Source organism: Manacus vitellinus, unplaced genomic scaffold (genome assembly GCF_001715985.3).
Source record: "Manacus vitellinus isolate BGI_N305 unplaced genomic scaffold, ASM171598v3 scaffold_7_pilon, whole genome shotgun sequence".
Taxonomy (NCBI): Eukaryota; Metazoa; Chordata; class Aves; order Passeriformes; family Pipridae; genus Manacus; species Manacus vitellinus.
In genome coordinates, this window is record NW_021940813.1 from 23,104,934 (window position 1) to 23,125,843 (window position 20,910).

General features: G+C 42.7%; 2 protein-coding genes across 2 annotated transcripts in view; one reads left to right on the forward strand and one right to left on the reverse strand.

The window, feature by feature from the left end:
• Window positions 1-12,029, forward strand: part of TMEM255B (transmembrane protein 255B) — a 68,174-nt gene extending 56,145 nt beyond the window's left edge. Inside the window, exons 7-9 of the mRNA XM_029964768.1 lie at window positions 1,492-1,651; window positions 6,854-6,997; window positions 11,373-12,029. Coding sequence (XP_029820628.1) covers window positions 1,492-1,651; window positions 6,854-6,997; window positions 11,373-11,540 — 472 coding nt within the window. The 3' untranslated portion in view covers window positions 11,541-12,029. The remainder of the gene's footprint in view (window positions 1-1,491; window positions 1,652-6,853; window positions 6,998-11,372) is intronic.
• Window positions 12,030-16,097: 4,068 nt separating this feature from the next.
• GAS6 (growth arrest specific 6) overlaps window positions 16,098-20,910 on the reverse strand; it is a 42,699-nt gene continuing 37,886 nt past the window's right edge. The window contains exons 14-15 of the mRNA XM_029964769.1: window positions 20,135-20,363; window positions 16,098-16,682 (exon numbers count right to left, since the gene is read on the reverse strand). Of these exons, the coding sequence (XP_029820629.1) occupies window positions 16,531-16,682; window positions 20,135-20,363 (381 nt within the window). The 3' untranslated portion in view covers window positions 16,098-16,530. The remainder of the gene's footprint in view (window positions 16,683-20,134; window positions 20,364-20,910) is intronic.

Consider the following 20,910-nt stretch of genomic DNA (forward strand, 5'->3'; position numbering starts at 1 on the left):
GATGCAGTTATACAGAACAAGTGAAATGGGAAAGGTAGAGAATGCACAACTGTTGTACCTTTTCTGTGATGGACAACAAGCACAAAAGTCCTTACATTAGTCAATCAGGCATCAGGCATTTCTATGACAGAAAAATGATGGAACACCATATTTGCAATGCATTGCATATACATTTGCAATGTATATTCTGAGAATGCTTCCTTCCATGGTACACAGCTAACTGCTACATGTTAACACTGAATCAAACAGCAGAATTCAATACAGGAAAGAACAGGGCTGTTAAAGGGCTGGAAGTATGCAGAGTTATCAAAGAAAAGTGAGTGAAACTCTGTTGCTTAAAGCATAAGCTAACAACAAGGAGAGCTCAGGCATATTCCCCCTCCCGATGGAGATCCTCATTCCATTTTTCTAAGACATTGAGTTTGTCTGGAACACCTGGGACTGATCACTGCTGTGATAGTATTCCATGATACAATTAGACATGTGTGTCCTTCACAGTGGACAGCAAGTAAACGAGCAGTCATGATGCTGTAGAGACTTGGCAATTCCAGCTCACAGGATGGCTAGAGAGAAGCAGGACTAGACACAGTTACACAGAGTAGCTTGTTCTCAGCCATGGAATAGAGTGGTATGTGGGCAGGATCACAAGTCTGATTTCCTCAGCCTCGTGGTAGCTGAAGTTATAGGTTTGCCTAGTTAAGGTGGGCTCGTGATAGTGGCCAAGTGAACTCAACAGTAGTGGTTCTTCAGTGCCAGAACCATACCCTCAAGCCATTGATTGGACAGGACTATGCCTGCCTTGGTTCTTCCCAGGAATATTGTTGGTTTCTCCACACTGCTACCTTCCTCTGCAGAGCTTTCACTGGCTTTTGGCTAGACAATGAAGGTTAAACATGCCTGATTTGCAATAACTAGTGTGGTGTAGAAATATGAACAAAGATTTCTGGATAGTACAATCCATAGTGTAAAAGACACATCTTTATACTGTACTGTATTGCATTTCTTAATTTGGAACCATGGACATCATAAAGAAGTGTAGCCAGCTAGAAAAACCTCCCTTCCTGTGGTTGAATTAATGCTTAAGCAACTTGTTTTTCCCAGTTTCAAAGATGCCAGCAGGTGAGCTGTGAAAAAAATCAAAGGCAAGCATGCTTTAGCTGGTAGCTGAATGACAAGCATCCATATACCAAGACTGTGCCTGTGTTCAGAGGCCCTGAGCAAAAAAATTGAAAAAGAGTCCATGCTGATAAACACCACCAATCAACAAAACTAGAGTTGGTATTAGTTGGACTGCATGTTTGATGCTAGCCTTAGCAGAGCCAATTTTACAGCAGAACTTTATCCGGTTCTTCCGAGCAGTGTTTGGTGGGAGCATGGATGAAGTACTTTGCCAAACAGGAAAGCAAGCAGGAAGGATTCAGATCCTCTAGAGCTCTATATTGTGTGCAAAACCATTCCCACTGCAGTGACATTGTCTGCATTCCCTTTCAGTTCAGACCAGTCCTCCAGCTACTATGAATTTCTTGGCGTCAGCAGCTGTCAGGACGTGGTTCACCTGTACAGGCTGCTGTGGTCCTCCACAGTCCTCAACATCATTGGCTTGTTTCTGGGCATTATTACAGCAGCCATTCTTGGGGCTTTTAAAGACATGGTAAGGCTCACGGTCTCTTGCTTTATGTGCAGATGTCTGGGCTTGTTGGCATTGTCATATGGGTTAAAACCAAGGAAGCATAAGTGTACAAAGGAGACACTTTGAACGTGTTTACTGTGTGTTCTGGGAGTCTGGAGTTATATCTTTAGGCTAAACTATTGCCGCTGCTCACAGCTAAGTAGGTCAAGCCTGGTCAAATACATGAATAGAAGGGAAAAAACAGGTGCCTGTCTGAACAAATGCTGGCACTTCACTAAGTGGCATCTTTTTTTTCCTTCTAATTCATCTCTGAACATGTGGGCCAGCACAGAGTCTGAGCATGCTAGTTTGTAGCTAACATGTAAAACTCAAGTCCTAGGTGTGACTGTTTAATTTACGTACTTCTTTTCCCCAAGAATGGGGATGAATTCTGAAGTACCAGTCAAGTTTTTATTTAAACAGTTGTGTACCCAGGTCACATTAACATCCTCTTTTGCTTCGCTAAGGAATGCCACTCTCTAATTGCTGCCTGTGCCACAGCACCATGTTGTGCTGATGTGCAACACTGCAGCCAGAAGAGGCTGTTAGCTAGGAGGGATAATCTGATACAATGCTTCATCCACCTAGATTTTCTTACACATTAAAAGGGTGAAGCTATTCCTGGGATCATCACTGTCACTGGTCATGTTTGCTAAAGCAGTGCCTAAAGACCAACAAAGGGGCTCATGATTGATTAGACTCTCAGAGGAGTAGATGGTCCCAGCCCAAAAAGCTTCCAAACTAAATGGGTGGAGGTGAGGGGATGGAAGTGAAATGCAGGAGCCAAAGGGAGGTGTGATAGCAGCACAGGTCATCTTAGATCCATGATGTTACTGGTGGCTATTCCAGAGGCAAAAACTCAATAAAAAGACAGGTAAAACAAAATAAGAGAGGTATGGAGCAGGGAAGAGAAAGCAAGAGAGATAGTTGAGATGTACATCTGGGCAGGAGGAGGGGCAGACTAGGGGGAAGGTGCTGCTCAGACCTAGCAGCCACTGAGCCAAGGACCCAGTCAGACTGGAGACCATCCAGGCCTGGCTCTGACCACCCAGAGTTCCTCAGCAAGCATGCCTGGCCTAACTACAACGTGTGTTGGGTGCTTAAAACCACCTGACAGAGCAGGGCCAAATGAATTATTTGAAATTTATCTCTGTTAAGAGTTGCAAAATTTCCTGGAAATATTTCCCTCTTTACCTTAAGGAAAATGAGCACACTGAGCTTTCCTATGGAAGACGTGCAGCTGAGCTATCAAATTTAAGTCAGCGAACTCTTGCTAGAAGTTGATAAGATTGCAGCCAGCCAGTAAAGAGTTGCAGCTGCCCAATGGGAGGGAGCAGCTTTCCCATCTTAATTCATCTCCTATTTGTCAGAGAAGCAATGGCAGAAGCAACTGCAGTGGGAAATAAGGGAGAGAACAGCTATATGAAGCGTCATCTACACTAAGTCCCTGAGAGAGCATTGCAGCTTTTTAGCGCCACTAAGTGTTTTCCCTTGCCTAGCAGATGGGTGCAAGTGCAGCTGTTGGAGTTGCTAGTGCTCTCTTGAGATGGGAAAAGGTACAGAGAGCCAGCCCAAGTCCATCTAATGTCTTGCTCAACCCAAGGCTTACATGGGATTTGGGCTGATGCATTGTAGCAGGGCAAGCTCTAGCCCAGATACAGCTCTGTACTTCACGGGGCCATCACTGCACTGCGTGTGAAGGATATCAAGCCAAGGAGATGTTCCTGGGAGAACTGGGATCTCCGTGACCTCATACATTGCCTGGCTAGGAGGCAGAGCCTGGGTCACAGTCTTGGTCCTTTTGACTGAGTGGCATAAAGCTGTGCAAGGAAATTGCAGCAGTAGTGGATGAGCAGCTTCCCCCCAAGCTTGGCTGGAGCGAGTCTGTCAAGGCTCCAGGTAAAAACTTGACCTGAATAAGCTGTTTAATGTCTCCTCTCAGTGTGAGCAGAAGAAAAGGTACTCCTAGATCAAGGGAAAGATGAGTTTGTGTCAGTCACCTCAGGACAGGATCCATGCTGTGCTTGTGAAAGTCTTACTGAAGCAGCAACTCAAAATGCAGTGACCACTCCTTGCTCCTGCCTGTGCTTTTTCAGGTTCTTTTGAGTTATGTACTAGAGCTGGTTTGCTAATCTGCTACTCCCTTGCCTTAGAAAAGCAGTAACTCTTGGGGAAAGACAGGGCCAAGAAAACATCAAGCAGAAGAGGGAAAGAAAGGGGCATGGGACTGAAATAAGGAAAGAAACCCTTTAAAATATGTGGGAGAACTTCTTTGTTTCAGGATGTCACCTTCCCACAGAAGTGCTCTCTAGCATTTTGCAGGAAGAGCTGCAAAGCCCAGCTGAAATGCCTCAGGGCATTGCTCTGGAATTAACTTCCAAAAAACTATCTCTCGGGAATGCTGGCAGCCAAAACATGCTACAAAGGGGAGAGTCTGCAAAACAGTGCCGTTGCCTTTAAACCCATCATATTTCCTGGACAGAAAAAAAAAGGTGTTGTTTTGGTTTTTGTGGGCTTTCTTTCTTGTGACAAATTCCCTACAGACTGTGGCACACTCCCTGTAGTTTTGCTTCCTGCCACAGGGCCGTGCTGGCTCAGTGGGAAACATTTCATCCTCTCCTGACTCCCAAGGTGTCAGCTCAGTGGCCCCTATGTAACCCGTGGGGCTGCAGTGGTTGCGACAGGTACCTTCCTTTTCAAGTCTACAGCGTGCTTGGATATAGGACACTGGCTGGGCAGTTACCTTAAAATCACCTTTAACAAAAAGCAGATTAATATATAACTTAAATAGATGGACTTGCAGTATCCAAAATGATAACACACTGTGATTATTTCTTACAGAAGACGGAGGTAAAGAATTGCATGGAAAACTTCACTTGCTGGTCCTAAGAGTTAATCTAGAAACTCCCTGCCCTGTCCCAGTATTCATCTGATGACTTCTGGATGTTTTCCTGACACACCTTGCCAAGGAATCTGCCTTCTGGGAGTTTAGGGTTACATTAATCTGAACTACTGATGGTTTGGGGAGGGGGTTGCTGCCTTTTTTTTTTCAATTTGTCTCCTTCTTGCAGTCTCCTTAAGGGAATCTGAACAGATTGAATAGCATTCCCATATCCCCTCTCCTCTTCCTTCACCCTACTTTAAAAAGGGAAACAAAATTAATACCTAATTACTGAGCTACTTGCCATGGCTTAGCACTCATGCAATTAAAGGTGCAGTCTGATGTGAAAAGTAACCGTAGCTTGAAAATAAATGCTCTGGCAGGTCTGTGGCAGGCCAATAAGCTGACACTGGCAGCACACCCTGACCAGTTGGTAGCTCTTTATCTCTTTGACTTGGGTGGTGGTTTAGTTTAGAATGTCTCCACCTACCAGTGTATTTTAGGTGACTAATTTAACGTAGTGTAATTACTGGAATACTTAATAAAATCATTCAACCAGCTTCAGTACCTGCAAATTGTTGATGGCTCTGGGCTGAGACCAGATAGCCTGATAATAAGGTGCTTTGATCAGTGGATTTGGAGTAGATGACTCCCTAAAACTGTCTCCTAGGACTGTTGTGATGTTCATACTTAGCAATTAGAGAGCAGTGCTGCTATGGATAGAGGGAAGGTGAGAGGATTGAGAGAGGTTCCCAGGAGAAGAACTCAAAAAAAAAGAAAGACCCAAAGCAGGTCAAATAGCAGCACCCAAAGAGACTCACACCAGAAAGTTAGTGACAGATGCAGAACAGGCATCTGTATTTTTCACTGGGCAAAACAAGTGTTTCTTGATGCATTGATGTCCATAACCAGAGGGATCTAATTTCTCTTCTCCTAAGAAGGAAGGACACATTCTAGGGCCATGTTGCTGGCTGCAAACCTTTGGGTCTGAGGCAAGCATTTTAACTGCTTCTCACTCTGTCTAAAAGGCTATGTTTCTTCCTTTCTCCCCACCATATCCACCCAGCAGGGTGGGTAGAAAGGGGGCTACCTTGCAGATGAGTGTTTTTGAGGATGCCTTAAAAATGAGAGACTTGCTTCTCCCATGAAATAAGCTCTCTGCTTTCAACCCCAGCCTTTTTCTATGCCAGCTCCTAAAATGCTAAGTTTCTCTAAGGAGCTAAGGCCTAAATTGTCAGGTAACCTCATGTGGTACATCAGTGACCTAGATGATGTTTTCCATGTGCAAACACAATTAATATGCCTCTTTCTTAATCTCAGAGGTCTCACACTATCTCCAGAGGATACAGTGGTTTATGTCTCTCACTGATAAATCTGAAAGGAAATGCCAAGAAAAAAAATACTGGCTGCTGCTTTCAGCATTTGTCTGGCAACTACCATGTTTTATTATTTCAGTGAAAATTCCATGCTCTCATGTGGAGGAATCTGCTAACAAAAACAAAGGAAATCAAAAAACCCACTGGATTTATCTCAAGAAAATCTTTCACAGAGCTCTGTTGTCCTTCACAAATGGTTATATAGCACATAGGTTTAGGGCTTAACACAAACCCCCTTTCATATTTAGCTTTTACTCCTTTTTTTCCTTACCAAGTTTTATTAGCTGGTTTAATATGAGCTCTTACTTCTTCCTGCAAACCTCATTTCACATTGTAATTAAGGGACATGTCAATAAAGCCACGGGAAAAGGATTTTATGTGGTAGGAATGAGGTATGCATGTCGAGAGTGATACTAGAGAGCTAGCAGCAAACTCTTTCACAAGTGAGAGGGAACTGTGAAAGAAGAGCAACTGGTCTGGAAAGGGAGATCTTTGTAAATCTGTGTAGGAAAGCAGTGAGAAAAGACATGAGGGCATCAGGTAGTTGCTGTTGGAAAGTGTCTTCAGCAAATGGTGAAGGACTAGGTGTTCGGTGCTGGAATGAGTGAGAAGAGACAGCCAAATGTATGCTGTATGCTGTGCTCTTCAGGCTGTCTCAGATCTGGAGTCCTGCCAGTGCTTCTGGAACTGTTGCTAGGGAAGCACCAGCCGTCTTTTTCCAAGGAAAGAAGATTAAAATAGCTCTGTATTTTTACTCAGAAAATTCACTCTGGATACACCCTCTCATTCTGTCTGCTCCGTGGTTTTTTGTAATCGTGTTGGAAAATAGAAAGCTGTTAAATTGTCTGATTGCTTGTGTTAGGAGCAGTTCCTGCTCCAGCTCCCTCTATGCTGTGCTGATATATTGTTGTCTTCTGTGCTAAACAGGTACCTCTGTCCCAAATTGCATTCAGTGCTGCACCTCCTCCTCAGATCCTGTACAATCCTGCCCAGCAGATCCTGACATATGCTGGGTTCTGTCCTTCTGCAGCAACTATTTCTACATATCCATCCTACCCATTAGCTCTTCAGGTACAGTACAAAATGGCACCCTTCTTACTCCATCAGAAAAGCATAAGATGCTACTCAGTACATACTTTGCAGAGGTAGATCTTAGCTCTGGGGTTTGAACCAAGGCAAGGAAGTTTGATCCAAACTCACAGGTTTATCTCTGGGATGAGTTAGTCTGCACTAAGTTTCAGGTCTGTTCTCAGACCTCAGGCTTTCTCTGGTTGTCCTTTGCTGACCAGGAATCCCACTGTGGGATTCAGGCCGTGTACAAGTAGTTATGAAGGTGAACGCAGCCCCCATATTGGGCAAGATAAAGCAGCAACAGAGGCACTGGGGAAGCCAAAGGAAGCATCTGACACACACAGGATTTGGCTGAAAAATTTATACACCTTAGCCCACCCTACACTTAATATGGAGATAAGTATATTAGGACTTATCAGATGGAAAGGAGGTGAGAAAGGGGAGGACTTAAGAGGCCTGTGAAACTGAGTGCTACAGAAAGGATTGTGGATGGATATTAGTGATAACTTCTTACACACGAAGTGTTGGTTGCCTCAGTAAAGCTATTAAGGGGCAATATAAGCCAGAAATAGGAAGTGCTTTTATAAACAAGAGAAGATTCAAATGCCACAGGATGGTGTGGAGGAGTATAAATGAGGGGTTAGGGATTTGGGTCTCACTTGCAGCCCGGCAAGACCCCAAATGTCTGCCAGCCACAAGAACCAACGGAGGCTTATCAGAAGATGGAGCCCTGTTTCTTTCAGCTTCCAATAAGCATCTGCCACGGGCCACCACTGGTACACAACAGGTACAGAGCAGCTCTGGCAGTTGGCAGAGGTTGGTGAGCCTCATTGACCAGAGGCAGCTGGCCTGAAAGCAGGAAGGAAAGCTGCCAGAGACGCAGCTTCCACCCCTTGTGGGAGGGGATACAGCATGAGCTGAGTCAGCTTCAGGCCAATCACCTCCTTCAGAAGACTGAGGTACAAGTCATGCTCCAAGCCTGTGTTGTGTTCAGGCAGAGCTGGCTTGGAAAATGCAAAGAGTGGTGCTGAGAATGGTGTTTGCTTTTTTTCCCCACCAGAGTGAGGTGATGAACGTAGAGTGATCTGGTAAATAACTGAATATACTGAGACCCTGTAGCAATCACAGGAGCTTTTAGATCTAGTAAAGCACAGTAAGACTGTTTTGTTCCATATGACAGCTTGTTATACTTTGGCTGTGTAGTGCTAGACCAATGGGTACCACAAGTTTTGCAATACTTCTTAATTGAAAACACTGCACAATTTAGCATGAACTAACAGTGGACCAGTGCCCCACAGCCTCCTGGGCTACATCTATTCAGGGCCAATAAGCTACCAGGCACCAGCACTGGGACATCATGATCATCCACACCAGTGAATGGTTAGAATGCTGCCCAGACCATCCAACAATGTTTAGGAAGGGGTCAGAAGATGGCAAGGGCAGTGGACTGTTCCCAGCCAGCAGCATGCACAGAGACAGTCCCATTGGTTTGGTGGTAAGAGTTCAGCTGTAGGGATGTCCTATGTGCTGTGCCAGTTGGCTTCACAGCCAGAGAACAGTCCTTGGCATGTCTTATGTATTAACATAAATGGGTCCAGGTACTTTGAGACCAAGGGTTGAGAGGCAAAAAAGAACATCTCTTTTTGTTTGCTTTTAGCTGCAAAGCTGTGCTGTTCTGCAGAATTGAGTTAGCATGTAGCCAAGAGTAGAGAGAGAAGGGGATAAAAACAGACAAAAGAAAACAATTAAGCTGAAAAGATGCATGTAAATAGTCATGAGGATCCACTGTAACTGTTCAGTCCTGCGCCCACTGAGAAACAGAAATACACTGTATTTGCCCCAAATTTTTGTCTGCATTCCAAAGCAAACACAGTTATTTTCCTAATTTCTACTTTTTCAAATAAGTGTGTTCATTTGTCTTCTTTCCCCTTCATAACATACATAGGCAGACACCATCAGCTGTTCCCAAGCCAGAAAACGTTAGTGAGAAGCACTCTGCTCCAAAGGGAAAAATTTAATCTTATTTATTCCTAGGGGGAAAGAGAAAAAAACCCTCGAGCCAGCCACCTCCCTGTATGTTTGAGCTCATCACGTTGCAGTTGGGAGAGAAGTAATTTCTGCATCAGTATATGAGTTAAAAAATCATAATTAACTTACTCAAATCTACAAACAGTGAATATTGAAAGCAGGGATGATTAGGAACAGCCAGAAGCTTAACTGTCATCTGCTTCCATTACTTGAGAGCTGTGGGCTGAATCCATGTGGCTGGAAGTCTTCATGATCCATCTAAGAGCTCCAAGCTGCTGGATTCAGGCCTGCTGCTGGATTCACAAACCCTGCTCAGCTGGTCTTAGTGCTGGGAGCTAGGAATCTGGAGCCAGGATTCATCTGACTAAATGCAGGGGCTACTGGCATTTAGGGATCTAGTACTGCCTATAAAGAAATCAAGGAACCACCTGTTCCCTCCTGCCCCTCTGAGAGAGCCCAGGTCCAGGTCTTGTAGTCCTCCCTGTGTCAAATCTGCATGGATATCTGGAATATCCCTTGGCATCCCAAAAGGGCTGAGCACTTACATGTGGGCAACTGAATTAAGCTCTAGCTGTCCACAGAATAGGAGACCCTGCCTGAGCTGGTCTAACCTTTAGAGTCCCACACGGATTATCTCAGGCTAAAGGTATATGACATTCATTCCTGGTCCTCTGCTGAATCCAGGATCTCACTGAATAAATGCTTGCTGGAGGGGCAAACTAAGTCTTTAAAAGAATTGCAACCTGAGCTCGTGGTAAACACTCCTCAGTTCACCTCATGACTTCCTTGTCTACAAGCAGAAATCAGCCAAGTGCAAAAAGAAAGGATGATAACAGGAATGCATTTTGACAAGGATGTAAAAAACATTTATTTTGTTCATTGTGCCAACAAAATCATTCATCACTTCCTGGTACAATTCAGTCACAACCAGTAACAGGCCTGCCAACTGGTCAGGTAAAGGTTGTGATCAGCTGTGCAAGGACTGGTGGTGATGACAGCAGTTACGGGTTGTGCCAGTCATTTGTGCTAGAGGAGAACTTGCTGCAGAAGCAATTTCAGGCAAACAGATGGAACTAGTGGTTGCAGCTTGAGAGAGGAGGAAAGCAAAATCTCCAAAATAAAAAAACAAAACAACCCAAACCCACAACTAGGTTTAGAGCTGATGTAGCTAGCAGGTCTGTTAGCATACCTGCACTGCCTCAGAGGGTTGAAGGACATAATCAGCCTTCCTGTCAGGATGTGCCCACTCTCACTCACTAAGTCACCCTGTGGCACAAATGCAGGACAACGTTCTCCTTGCCAGGAGGGTTTGACCCAGGGCAACAGCCCCTGCTCACCCAGAGCCCCGCAGAGAAGCTGGGCACTCTGGCATGGGGTCTGCCAACACCAGGGCAGCTCTGAGATGCCACTGTCCAAGGGCCAGCCCTGGTACTGGCCTTTTAGATTGTGGCTATTAATTTTTTTAGCAGCAGGGAGCAGCGTTTACTTGCCATATTTTTCAATTCCCTTGAAAAGGCTCCATGATTACTTCATTTTGTTTTTTAAATTCCAGGCACTTAAAGTTCACTTAAAGCCTGAACCTGAGGGGACCTGAGCCCAACTCTCCAGCTGAAGCGCATGGACTGGCATGTGCTGGCATATGAGGGGAGGAGTAATATCCTGACCCTCTTGACATAAGTGACAAAACTTGGTTAAAAGAATGGTAGGATTTTATCCAGAACATTATTCTCTACATGGATTCTTTTAATAAATTCTGCTTGTTCCTGAACATAGGCTACTTCCTAAGCTCTATTTATTTTTTGTGCCTCTTTTAACCAAAGCCCCATCATAGCTGAGACAGCCAAAGTGAAAGACCTACAGGGAGACACATGCCTACCTGTAAAATTTTCTTAAGAAGGATATGTATTTGGCAAAGGAATAAGACTTTGCATTTATGCAAGTACTACAACTGAGATTAATTATATCTGGGGTAATTTAAATTTCACAGTGATGCCTGGAAACAAGCAGCTACACGTAACCTAATCAGCCGGTCAGGTGCTGTGCCTCACCCAGGAAGCCAGAGCATCTTTTCCTCCAGAAATTCCTGTTCTGTTCTATTGCCCAGCTGTCTGCACAATGTCTATTAAAACTGACTTAGGTTACAGAAGGAATCTGTCTTGTTTCACTAAACACCATCATTGCTAGACTTAAGCAGGTGCTTTAGAACTAAAGTTAATGTTAAGCTGCAATGCAGGAGAAATTTAATCACGAAGCTCATTATCTAACACTAACATGGCAAAAAAACCCAGAACTGCAATGGGGTTGTAAACCTTTACTGAATAAGGTATTTTCTTTTGTCTACATACAGCCTGCCAACAATTTTCCAGGAACATCATCTACTGACATTTCTTTATCAGAAGAAACTCAGCCTCCATCTCAGTCCAGCTCCAGCTATGGTCTTCCCCCAAATGCTCCAGCCCTGTATACACCGACTTACTGCCTGCCTGGAGAAAAGCCTCCACCATATGCACCATAGAACAAAGAATTAATTTTAGGTAGCTGGTAGGCTTTTGTTTCTAAGAAATCTCTGGAAACTGTTGTGCAGGCACTAGACTTCCCAAAGGAACCCACCGCAGAGTGTGTTACAGCCACTCCACTTTTACCTGCATCTCACTGTGAGCAGGGCAGAGCCCTGGAAACATAAGGGCAGGCACATCACCACTGGGGCATCCAGTCACCACCTAGTTTGCCTGCAGTCAGGTGTAGTAGTGCTTTCTGGCTGCAGTAAGGATGAGACATTTCCTTCTTGGTGCACTGCAGAATAGATTTTCTTCAATGGGAGAAATGAAGAAAACACTCCGGATATGTGTTCTGCTTTCATAAACCAATATAGAGGGGTTTAAGCCTGTGCTGTCTGAGTGCATAGTCAGAAGCTCTCTGAGTCAATAATTTTCAGTAAGAGGCCAGGTGTTTGTTTGCTTGTAGTATTTATTTAATAACCCTTTTTGGTGAAAGTGTTGTACCAATAAAGTGTGGCAATTATTTTACAATAAAACTCACAGTGTCTATTTATACTGTACCTAAGGCTGTCTGTATTTGTAAGGACAGGAAAACAAAATCGCACAGAGGAAGAAGTACACTACCCAACAGTTTCCTTTTTCAAGTTTCAGACAGAAAAGCTAATTTTATTGGACTGTTACATCTGTACTTTGTGCCAGTCTAGTCTGCATAGTAAAATGTCATGTCAGTGTGCTAAAGATGAAATTTCCAGACGTGTATTTTATGCTGTACTTTAGTGTTCAAATTATTTCCTTTCTAGTCAAAGGAGGACCACAACCAAAACCATTCTATTTAAATGCCAGTTATTTATTTTTAAACTGATCAAGATGTGATGCAGGTACTTTACAATGACTGAGACAGAATGAATGAAGGGTCATAATTCCTTTTTTTTTAATTTTCTCCTATTGTATAGAGACAAGGCTAAGCAACAATACCTCTGGCAGTGCCATTGACAGGAAAAAAAACATGTCCCTGATGTGTGCATCCTTCTGCCTCACTGTGCATCACATTGGCTGTGATTCATCTTGGCACTTGGCTGCCACATTTTGGGACAGGAGTGGTTACACCAGCATGAAAACCCATCTGACTGCTGCACCCCTTTACTGCATTTTGCTCCTGCAGGAAGGATGTTGGTGCTGCTTGCTCCACAGATCTTACAGTCTAGACATCAATGAAGCTACAAAAATTTCCTGAAAGGCCAAAGAGCAAAGTAGGGAAAGGAAGGTATTTCTCATTAACGTTTTAAGCAGCTGCTCTGAATTATGAAGATATTGAAAAAAACTATATAAACCAAATCAGCTTACTTGACAGTTTCCTTTCAAAGGAAGTGACACCATCAGACCTGCTCAAAACAGAACAAAGAATGATCATCCTTTTACATATTTTCCAACTTTCAAGAAATTTCTGTTAGTTCACGTACATTTGTGTATAAAAAGCAGAAGCAGATTCAGTACTAATACAAGTAAGATCAGAGATTAATTTATACGGATCATAAAAGCCACCTTTTGTTAAGGTTTTTCTAAGGTGCAAAGTTTTAGGCCAGTGATGTCAACATCAGTGACGAGGTGCCTTATGTGTACTGTTGAGTTATATGAACCTGACTGAGAGAAACAAAAGTCAGAGAAGAGACCATTATTTTTGTTTTAAACATTAATTTAATGCATCCAAAATGCTTAGTTCTTGTGCAAATACATGCTATGAAGAGCACAGTCACCATGATCATGAAGTAAGTGGAACCACACGTTTACTTTTTGCTTGCTATGAATACTACCAGGGGAATCACCTGGGTTCATTCTGAGGACTCAAATCCCAGAACAGACTTGCTCCCTTTGAGTTGAGCACCTAAACTAGTAACTAAACAAAAATGAAATGAATGTTTCTCTTACGTTGAAGCAATGACTGAGAAGGAATGAAGGAATGCTTATTGCAGCTGCGTCCTCCTCCAGACCTCTTCCTCCAGTGTGGTACAGATGGAGGGTATTAAAAAATTCACCTTTACACAAAAGAACTCCCCCCCGTTCTGTTATTCTCCAGATAAAAATTCTGGATTTCTTTTCTAAACCACATTTTGAGTCAGGGTGCATTGTGGTCTATGCAAAATGTCTTCACATACATACACACATATGCAAAGTCTGGAGCAATTTTTGCTCTGAATTAGAAAATGAAATAGTCTTGTTCACATAGCATTTAGTATGAAACTGCAGAGTACCATAATGTACCACAGAACTCACATTTCCAGGACCCAAAATAATTCTAGCCTCATAAATAATGCCACTTACATTAACACAAAAGTAAAACATGTTTGTGATTCATTTATGCCACATGGTAGTTTTTTGGGAACTACCACAGAAATTATACAAAAATACTAGACATAAGATTATTTTTCTAACATGTTTCCTTTGAAAAGAACAAAGTAAAACAGAGTTTGTTTCATCTTCTTGGTTTAAAAACAGGTGCCTTCCAAGTCTACTTTTTTCAGTAGAGATTAATCCAAGTTAAAGAGATGAGAAATTGTTGTGGTTTGACCCCAGCCAGCAGTTCAGCTCCACACAGCCCCTTGCTCACTCTCCCCCTGGGATGGGGGAGAGAATCGGAAAGATAAATTTAAAAAACTCACGAGTTGAGATAAAGTTTAATGGGTGAAGCAAAAGCCACACATGCCAGGAAAGCAGAAAAAGGAATTCATCCACCACTTCCCATGAGCAGGTGTTCAGCCGGAAAGCCGGGCAATGTCACATGTAATGGTGATTTGGGAAGACAAACACTATCACACCAAATGTCCCCCCTTCCTCCTTCTTCCCCCAGCTTTATATGCTGAGCATGAGGCCATACGGTGTAGGATATCCCTCTGGTCAGTTTGGGTCAGCTGTCCTGACTGTCTCCCCTCCCAACTTTTGTGCACCCCTGGCCCCCTCGCTGGTGGGGTGGGGTGAGAGGCAGAAAAGGGCTTGACGCTGTGCAAGCCCTGCTCAGTAATAGCTAAAACATCCCTGAGTTATCAACACTGTTTCCAAAACAAACCCAAACTATAGCCCTATATTGCCTACTATGAAGAATATTAACCAAAACCAGCACAGAGATGTATTTTGGTAAAGGACTAAAATAATCATAAAAAACACTGCAGCGTGGACATGCTATTAACCAGAGTATCTTCAAGATTTCTAGCTCTTACTGAAGATATTAATTTAATCTTTCTTGGGTGCTCCATCAAATCACAAATTGATCCAGAGTCATCAGCTCTAACATAAAGCACTCTCAGGAAAAACATGGTTTCCCTTGCTCAATCAAAAAAAGCAAAAACTAGAACTGCTTCTGGGGTTTTCTATCCACGTGCACTCTGCCAATAAGTTATTATTGTCCAGTGAGAAACCTCCCTTTTAAACCTGTGTCTGGTCAGACCTGAGTGTGAAGAGTCTTTTGACAGGTCCTTCTTCAAGTATAAATGAGTAGGTTGGTTGAAAGTGATAAAGTTCTTTTCTGCCCTACTGCATTACTGCTGACTGATTTGGTCATGACATGGAGCTATGATGCCATGCTGTCTAACGGCTAATAGAATACCTTCCTCTTCTCTGCTAAATAAAGCAGGGATCCTTGCCAGAAAATATGCTTGGGATAGTCTTCCCACTCTTTCATCTTTTCCTCTGGGACAGTTACATCTTCACAGCTTGGTCACAGATGTTGCCACACATGTGGATTATTAGACTAATGTGTCATCTCCGTATTTGCTCAGGAAAAACATGAGATGAATGACCAGGAATAATTTATAAAAGACCTTGTAGAATTAGATCTTTTCCACATTAGCCCTCTGAAGCATGGTGTAATATTAGCCATCCAGTATTTGGATTTTGCACCACAGCATATACCTGTATTGCTCAGTTTATTAATTTGGTGCAAGACAAGGACCAAATAAAGCAAGATTTAAGTGGCTCAGAGCAGGCTAGGCAAAGCCCAGCCCAACTTAAAAGCTGAATGCACTTTATGGCTCTACAACCTTTCCTGAGTAAACCCTCAGGTATATTCTGACCTCACTGTAGTTCGGCCTGGCTAACTCTCACAGCTCAAGCTTCTCTGCTCCCACTAGGGTCACAGTGAGTGAGCCAACCTAAAAGTTCAGCAGCAAAAATATGTCATCAGCAGATAATATTCCCCAGTTCTCGACACCTCATCATTTGCTTCAGTGGCTATTGACAAAAAAGCCATGTGGCTTTCAACTTATTAAGTTGTTTCTTCTAAATGTTTCCTGCTGACCCAACTTTGTTTTCTGTTGACCAAGAGGTTTTCTAAAGGTCACAACTGAGTTTTCTTTGAGAGAAAGAAAGAGAAGAGAAATTCTAGCTATAAGAATAGTAAAAACATTTGCTCTCCAACTGAGCAGATATATAATACAGATGTAAGCACATAAACCCCTCCACCTCCAAACAAAAAACTAAACCAACCAAACAGCACTCCCCCACTACTGTAATCTCCACATCAGGTATAATCTGAGTCATTATCTCCAAATACCAGAATACAGAAAAATCTCAGTACAGGTAAATTAAAAACTTGTATGTAAATATTTTATTCTCTCGTATTTTGCAAATCAGAAAGCAGTGTTTGGTAATAAAAAAAAAAAAACAGAATTATTATTTTTCTTCCAGTCCACGCTCATATATTACCGTGTTTTGTACATTACAGATAAAACTGTCTCTTACGGTCTAAAGATAACATTCGCTTTTGGTATATTCTGTACTTCTGACTTATTTAATATTAGTCTTCTGAACTATTTACAAATATATTACAACCTTTAAACCTCAAAGCAAAGAGTATTTCAATAATCAATCTGACATAAGGATCAGTAGCTCCTACATAACTTCAGTGTTTAAGAGAAACTATACACGCAGTGCGGTAGATCTGAATAATTTATATCTTTAAAAAAAAGAAAAGCATTGAAAGTTTCTGAGTATAAAACTTTCGCACTGTAGTGGTACCTACAGACCTGCCTCGACTGGAGGACAGGAATGTGAGGTGATGTCACTGTGCTTGTAGAGAGCCTCATCTAAGTCCAGTGCCTTGTTGCTCAGCTTGACAGTCATGCAGCCATGGTAGAACGCGGTGACCGGAGTAGAAGTGACAGGAACGTCTGTGGGAAAGAGGAGACAAAGATCTCTCATGGTTGGTTTTAAATAAATACCTGCCCTACCTATGCTCAGATGACTACTACTTCAACGAATTTAAACTCACCTCTTCCCCACCCCAGGATTTCTACCTCCCCCCTGCCTTTCTCGCCAGAAGGCAAGAGCTCAATCCCAGACATGGGGAAAACACCATCTGCTCTGGTGCACAAAAGCCCTTCTCCCAGAATGAACCCTTCCTCAGCTGCTCTGTATCTTTGCAAGTCCTCCAGTCTTGATAAAACCATGTGCTGCACAGCAGCAAGGCTTCACTCCACTTGTACAACTGTGTTCACACTGCTTTCCATCTCAATATTTTCCCCCCTCTCCATCTCTGAACCCTCTACTTTGTCTTTAGTGGAGCTGTTACACCTTCCTCTAATGCTCCCTCTCTTCAAAATAGCTGCCAAAAGATTATAGAAAGAACTTTATGACAGGAAAGCACCTCCTATATGCAGCCTCTATCACTTGCTGGACTCATCTTTATGATGATTACGCACAAGGAGGTTGCTGGCCTTCACCAGAAAGGTGTTGGAATGCATCTATTGAGTTGGTCAGATTAATGAGACTAATTTTTTCTATGGAGATTCACTGGTGACATACTTTTACTCAGTTTATCAGAGGCAGAAAACATATAGCAAGGAAAAAGACACCAAGTACAGTCCAACAGACTAGAGAAATTAGTCAATCTTACTACTAACTTCTCTAACATCATATACACACTGACCTAAAATAAACAAAAAACCCCACACAGTAACACAATGACACGAAAATTTATGTGAGCTGTGTCCTCTACCCTTCCACAAAGGTCATTAGTTTATTTACAACTCAAAGCTGACCCAATCAAACTGGTTGTGCAGTGGAAAATAGTAAACGTCTCAGAGATTATTTAACGTCACAGTGATGAAGGTAGCTAAACAAACCCCTTATCTTTACACCGAAGCAAGGACAACTCTAACAATAGGTTGTCCTGTTGACCCAAGATTATATGAAATTTAAAAGGTTCTGCTTGGAGACATGCAGGGCCAAATTTGAGGCTGATGTGATCAGACACAGCCCAAAGTGTGTCTAGGACTGAGTGAGAGAAAGAACATTTGTGGGGAATCTGTAAGCCACAAAGAGATACTAGAAATTTTTCAGCTTCCTGGGTGAGAAATGCATTGCTCAGTAGTTGCGTAAACTATAGTTTAAGAACTTAAGAAGCTAACTTAAGAACTTAAGAAGTTACCTATCTCCTATTCCTCCCCATTTCCCAAATTTTATCTTTGAAGTCTGCTTAAAAGAAGGGGGCATCTCCGTAACACCTCAAATGAATGTAAACTAAATTTTGACACAGAAGAAGTTGAAGTTGTGGCTTAACACCTTGAAGACTCATCTAAGGAACCATGCAGACTGCTGTTACATGTGCCACAGGGCTGACTGTAAGACAGTGTGGGCTTTCAGATGAATCTGTAAGATACTATCAAAAACAAATAAATTTTTTTCTTTGTGTTACAGTTGTAAATCAGGTGAAATATTTAATTTTCTGTTATGATTAGAAATGGATCTGTCTGAAATGTGGTCCTGTAAAGATTTGGAAGATTAGTTTAAAGGTTCCTTCACCTGGTGGAATGCACATTTCCTGAAAAAACACCTATGCATCACATAAATTATATAATTCAGGATTTACCAGAACTGAAAAGACCACAGAAAATGTAATAAATGCCTACATGTTCCCTCTTATCTCTTGAAACTCTCCATAGTATTTCTTCCACATTTGCAATATTAGCTGTACTGAGGATGGGACATACTACATACTTGGATCCTAAATTCTTTATTTGTGGCAAATGAAATAAAGACATTAAGTGTGACCACTATACTTTGTTCTTTTCCAGTGGGTATGGAAGCCAGGAAAACCAAAAACTATGTAATGTTTTCAAAATCTGAAGGAGCCAAACTCACTTAGATCTGACCATTCGGTATAGTTATTTAACCCAGAATGATTAATCCAACTGAAGTGCTGAAATGTTTATTTGTTTGGCAAATGACAAGGTTTCTCGATGCAAGTGCTGCATTCCTCTCAATGGCAAAAGCAGATCACTGGCAGAAATTCCTGTTACTGAGCAAAACAGATCAAAGGGGGGAAAGTAGCTAAACTTCCAGATGCCACCTGGGTCTAAACAGCCATAGCTATGGTATCTCACACTTAGTTCTGGATAATTAAAACTGTGCTTCACCCAGCACAGTTAGTCTAACCAAACCATAGAGAACTTGGGATAGGGACAGAATGGGATGGTTTTCTGAGCTATAAAACCCTCTGCTGTGCATCTGAGATCTACTTAAAAGAAAGTAGGTGTCCTATCTTGCCTATGCAATAGCCAGCTTGGACAATTCAATCTGACACTGGAAAATGCCACATTTGGGGCTTCAGCTTGTTTCTACCAGTGTGTGAATGTCCCAGAGTATCTGGTCTCCTCCTTTTAGGTGTGACTAGGAGCCATTTACATCATCAGCATAAATACTCTTTAAACTCTTGTTCATGGTGAGAAAAGCCACTCTATGTGTCCTAGTACACATGGCACCTCAGCCACTCTGTTCCAGCCTGACTGCTTCAGCACCTACTAAGAGGCCAATGTTGCTGCCTCTCCCTTGCTTGGGCAAGTAAGGGCAAGATTTTGCTTAGATGCTGGCATCATGTGCATCAGAGACGTGTTTCCTGAACTGCATTCCTCAGCAGAAGGGACTGATAAACAAGTTCAGCCAGAACAAGAAACAAACTCCCAAACTTGGCCAAAATTCACAATTCAGATAAAAGTTTGATCTTTCAGGTTCAGAACAGAGGAGCAAACTGACCTCTCAGAAGAAGCCCTGTTGTTGCTGAAAAGCCAGAGAAACTATAAATGGTGGCATGCCCTTGGTTGTGCCCTACATACCCTTTGCTGGGAGGCAATCTGTTAACTGTGGAGTGCTGTGATCAGTTCAAAGAGAGCATCAGCCAGGAAAAATCACCACACTGGGCTTCCCAAGCTTTAGTCAAAACAATGCAAGGCCCTAGAACTCCTCTCAAGGAATGCTCTCACAGGTTTATTATATTAATGAAGCACTGCAGGGGCCTGTGGTCCAGCTCCTAAGGATTTTACCAGGTTTAAGATAATGATCCTGCTTACAGGTATCCTTCAGACAAATCATTCCTACTGCTGAAAAAGCAAAACTTCCTCTTTCTATTTTTGCCTCCAGCTGTCCTCAGAAGGACACAATCTTTCAAGAAAAGTCCAACCCCAGATCTGTCATGGTCATGTGCCTGCATTGCAGACAAAGCCTGCTCAAGAAGAAACAGAGAAGGAGGCCCACAACTTGCACAAACAGAAATGGTTTTCCTGGCATCCAGCTCAGGAAGGCGAGTTGGGAGCCTGTGGTCCATGGTACAAAACTGGAGGCTCACCTGGCAATCCTCCCACATATGTCTTCACCGGTGATTGCAAAGAGCTCTCCAAGATAGACAGACTGTCCTCTAACTCAGAGATGCTTAGTTCATTCTCTCCTGCTATCCCATCTACCTTCAGGGATAAGTGATCTTTCTTGAGGAGGATGTCCACAGAGTGTTCCTTCTTATCACAGAGATTTATTGCCAGTCGGGATACAACTATGTTCTCCAAGGCCACAGTGATAAACTGAACAGCAGGAGAAAGAAAGAAAAAGAGGCAGTGAGCAGAAATATACCAGCCACACTTATCCAGTAACAGGATGACCCCACTGTGGCCTTTATTACAAACATTTTGCAGAGGCACCAGAGAATTAGGCTTATTACTCTTGCTGATTGTGTTATGAACTCATTTGCACAGATGAAAAACCAATGAACCAGTGGACTAATTATTGGTTGAAACCAGTGTCTTCTCAGAGAGAATTCTTAGGGGGTCTTGCAGAGGTTGTTACATTGCACTGGAACCAAGCCAACTGGAGCTGTCGGCTGACTATAAATGAAAAACTGGCTCATGGGTTTTAGTGAAATCATTCCTGGTTTACCCTTGTGAAATGCCAGAATCTAGCCCTTTATTATGAATACTATTAAATAGTAGCTTCAGCTGTCCATCATAACTGGCCTTTCACAGCACCCAGAGTGACACCTAAAGTCTTGGCTACTTTGGGACTGTTACTGATGAGCTCCAGAGAATGGAAATCTCTGGTTTATGGCACTAAACAGCTTCTGTGCCAGAAAAA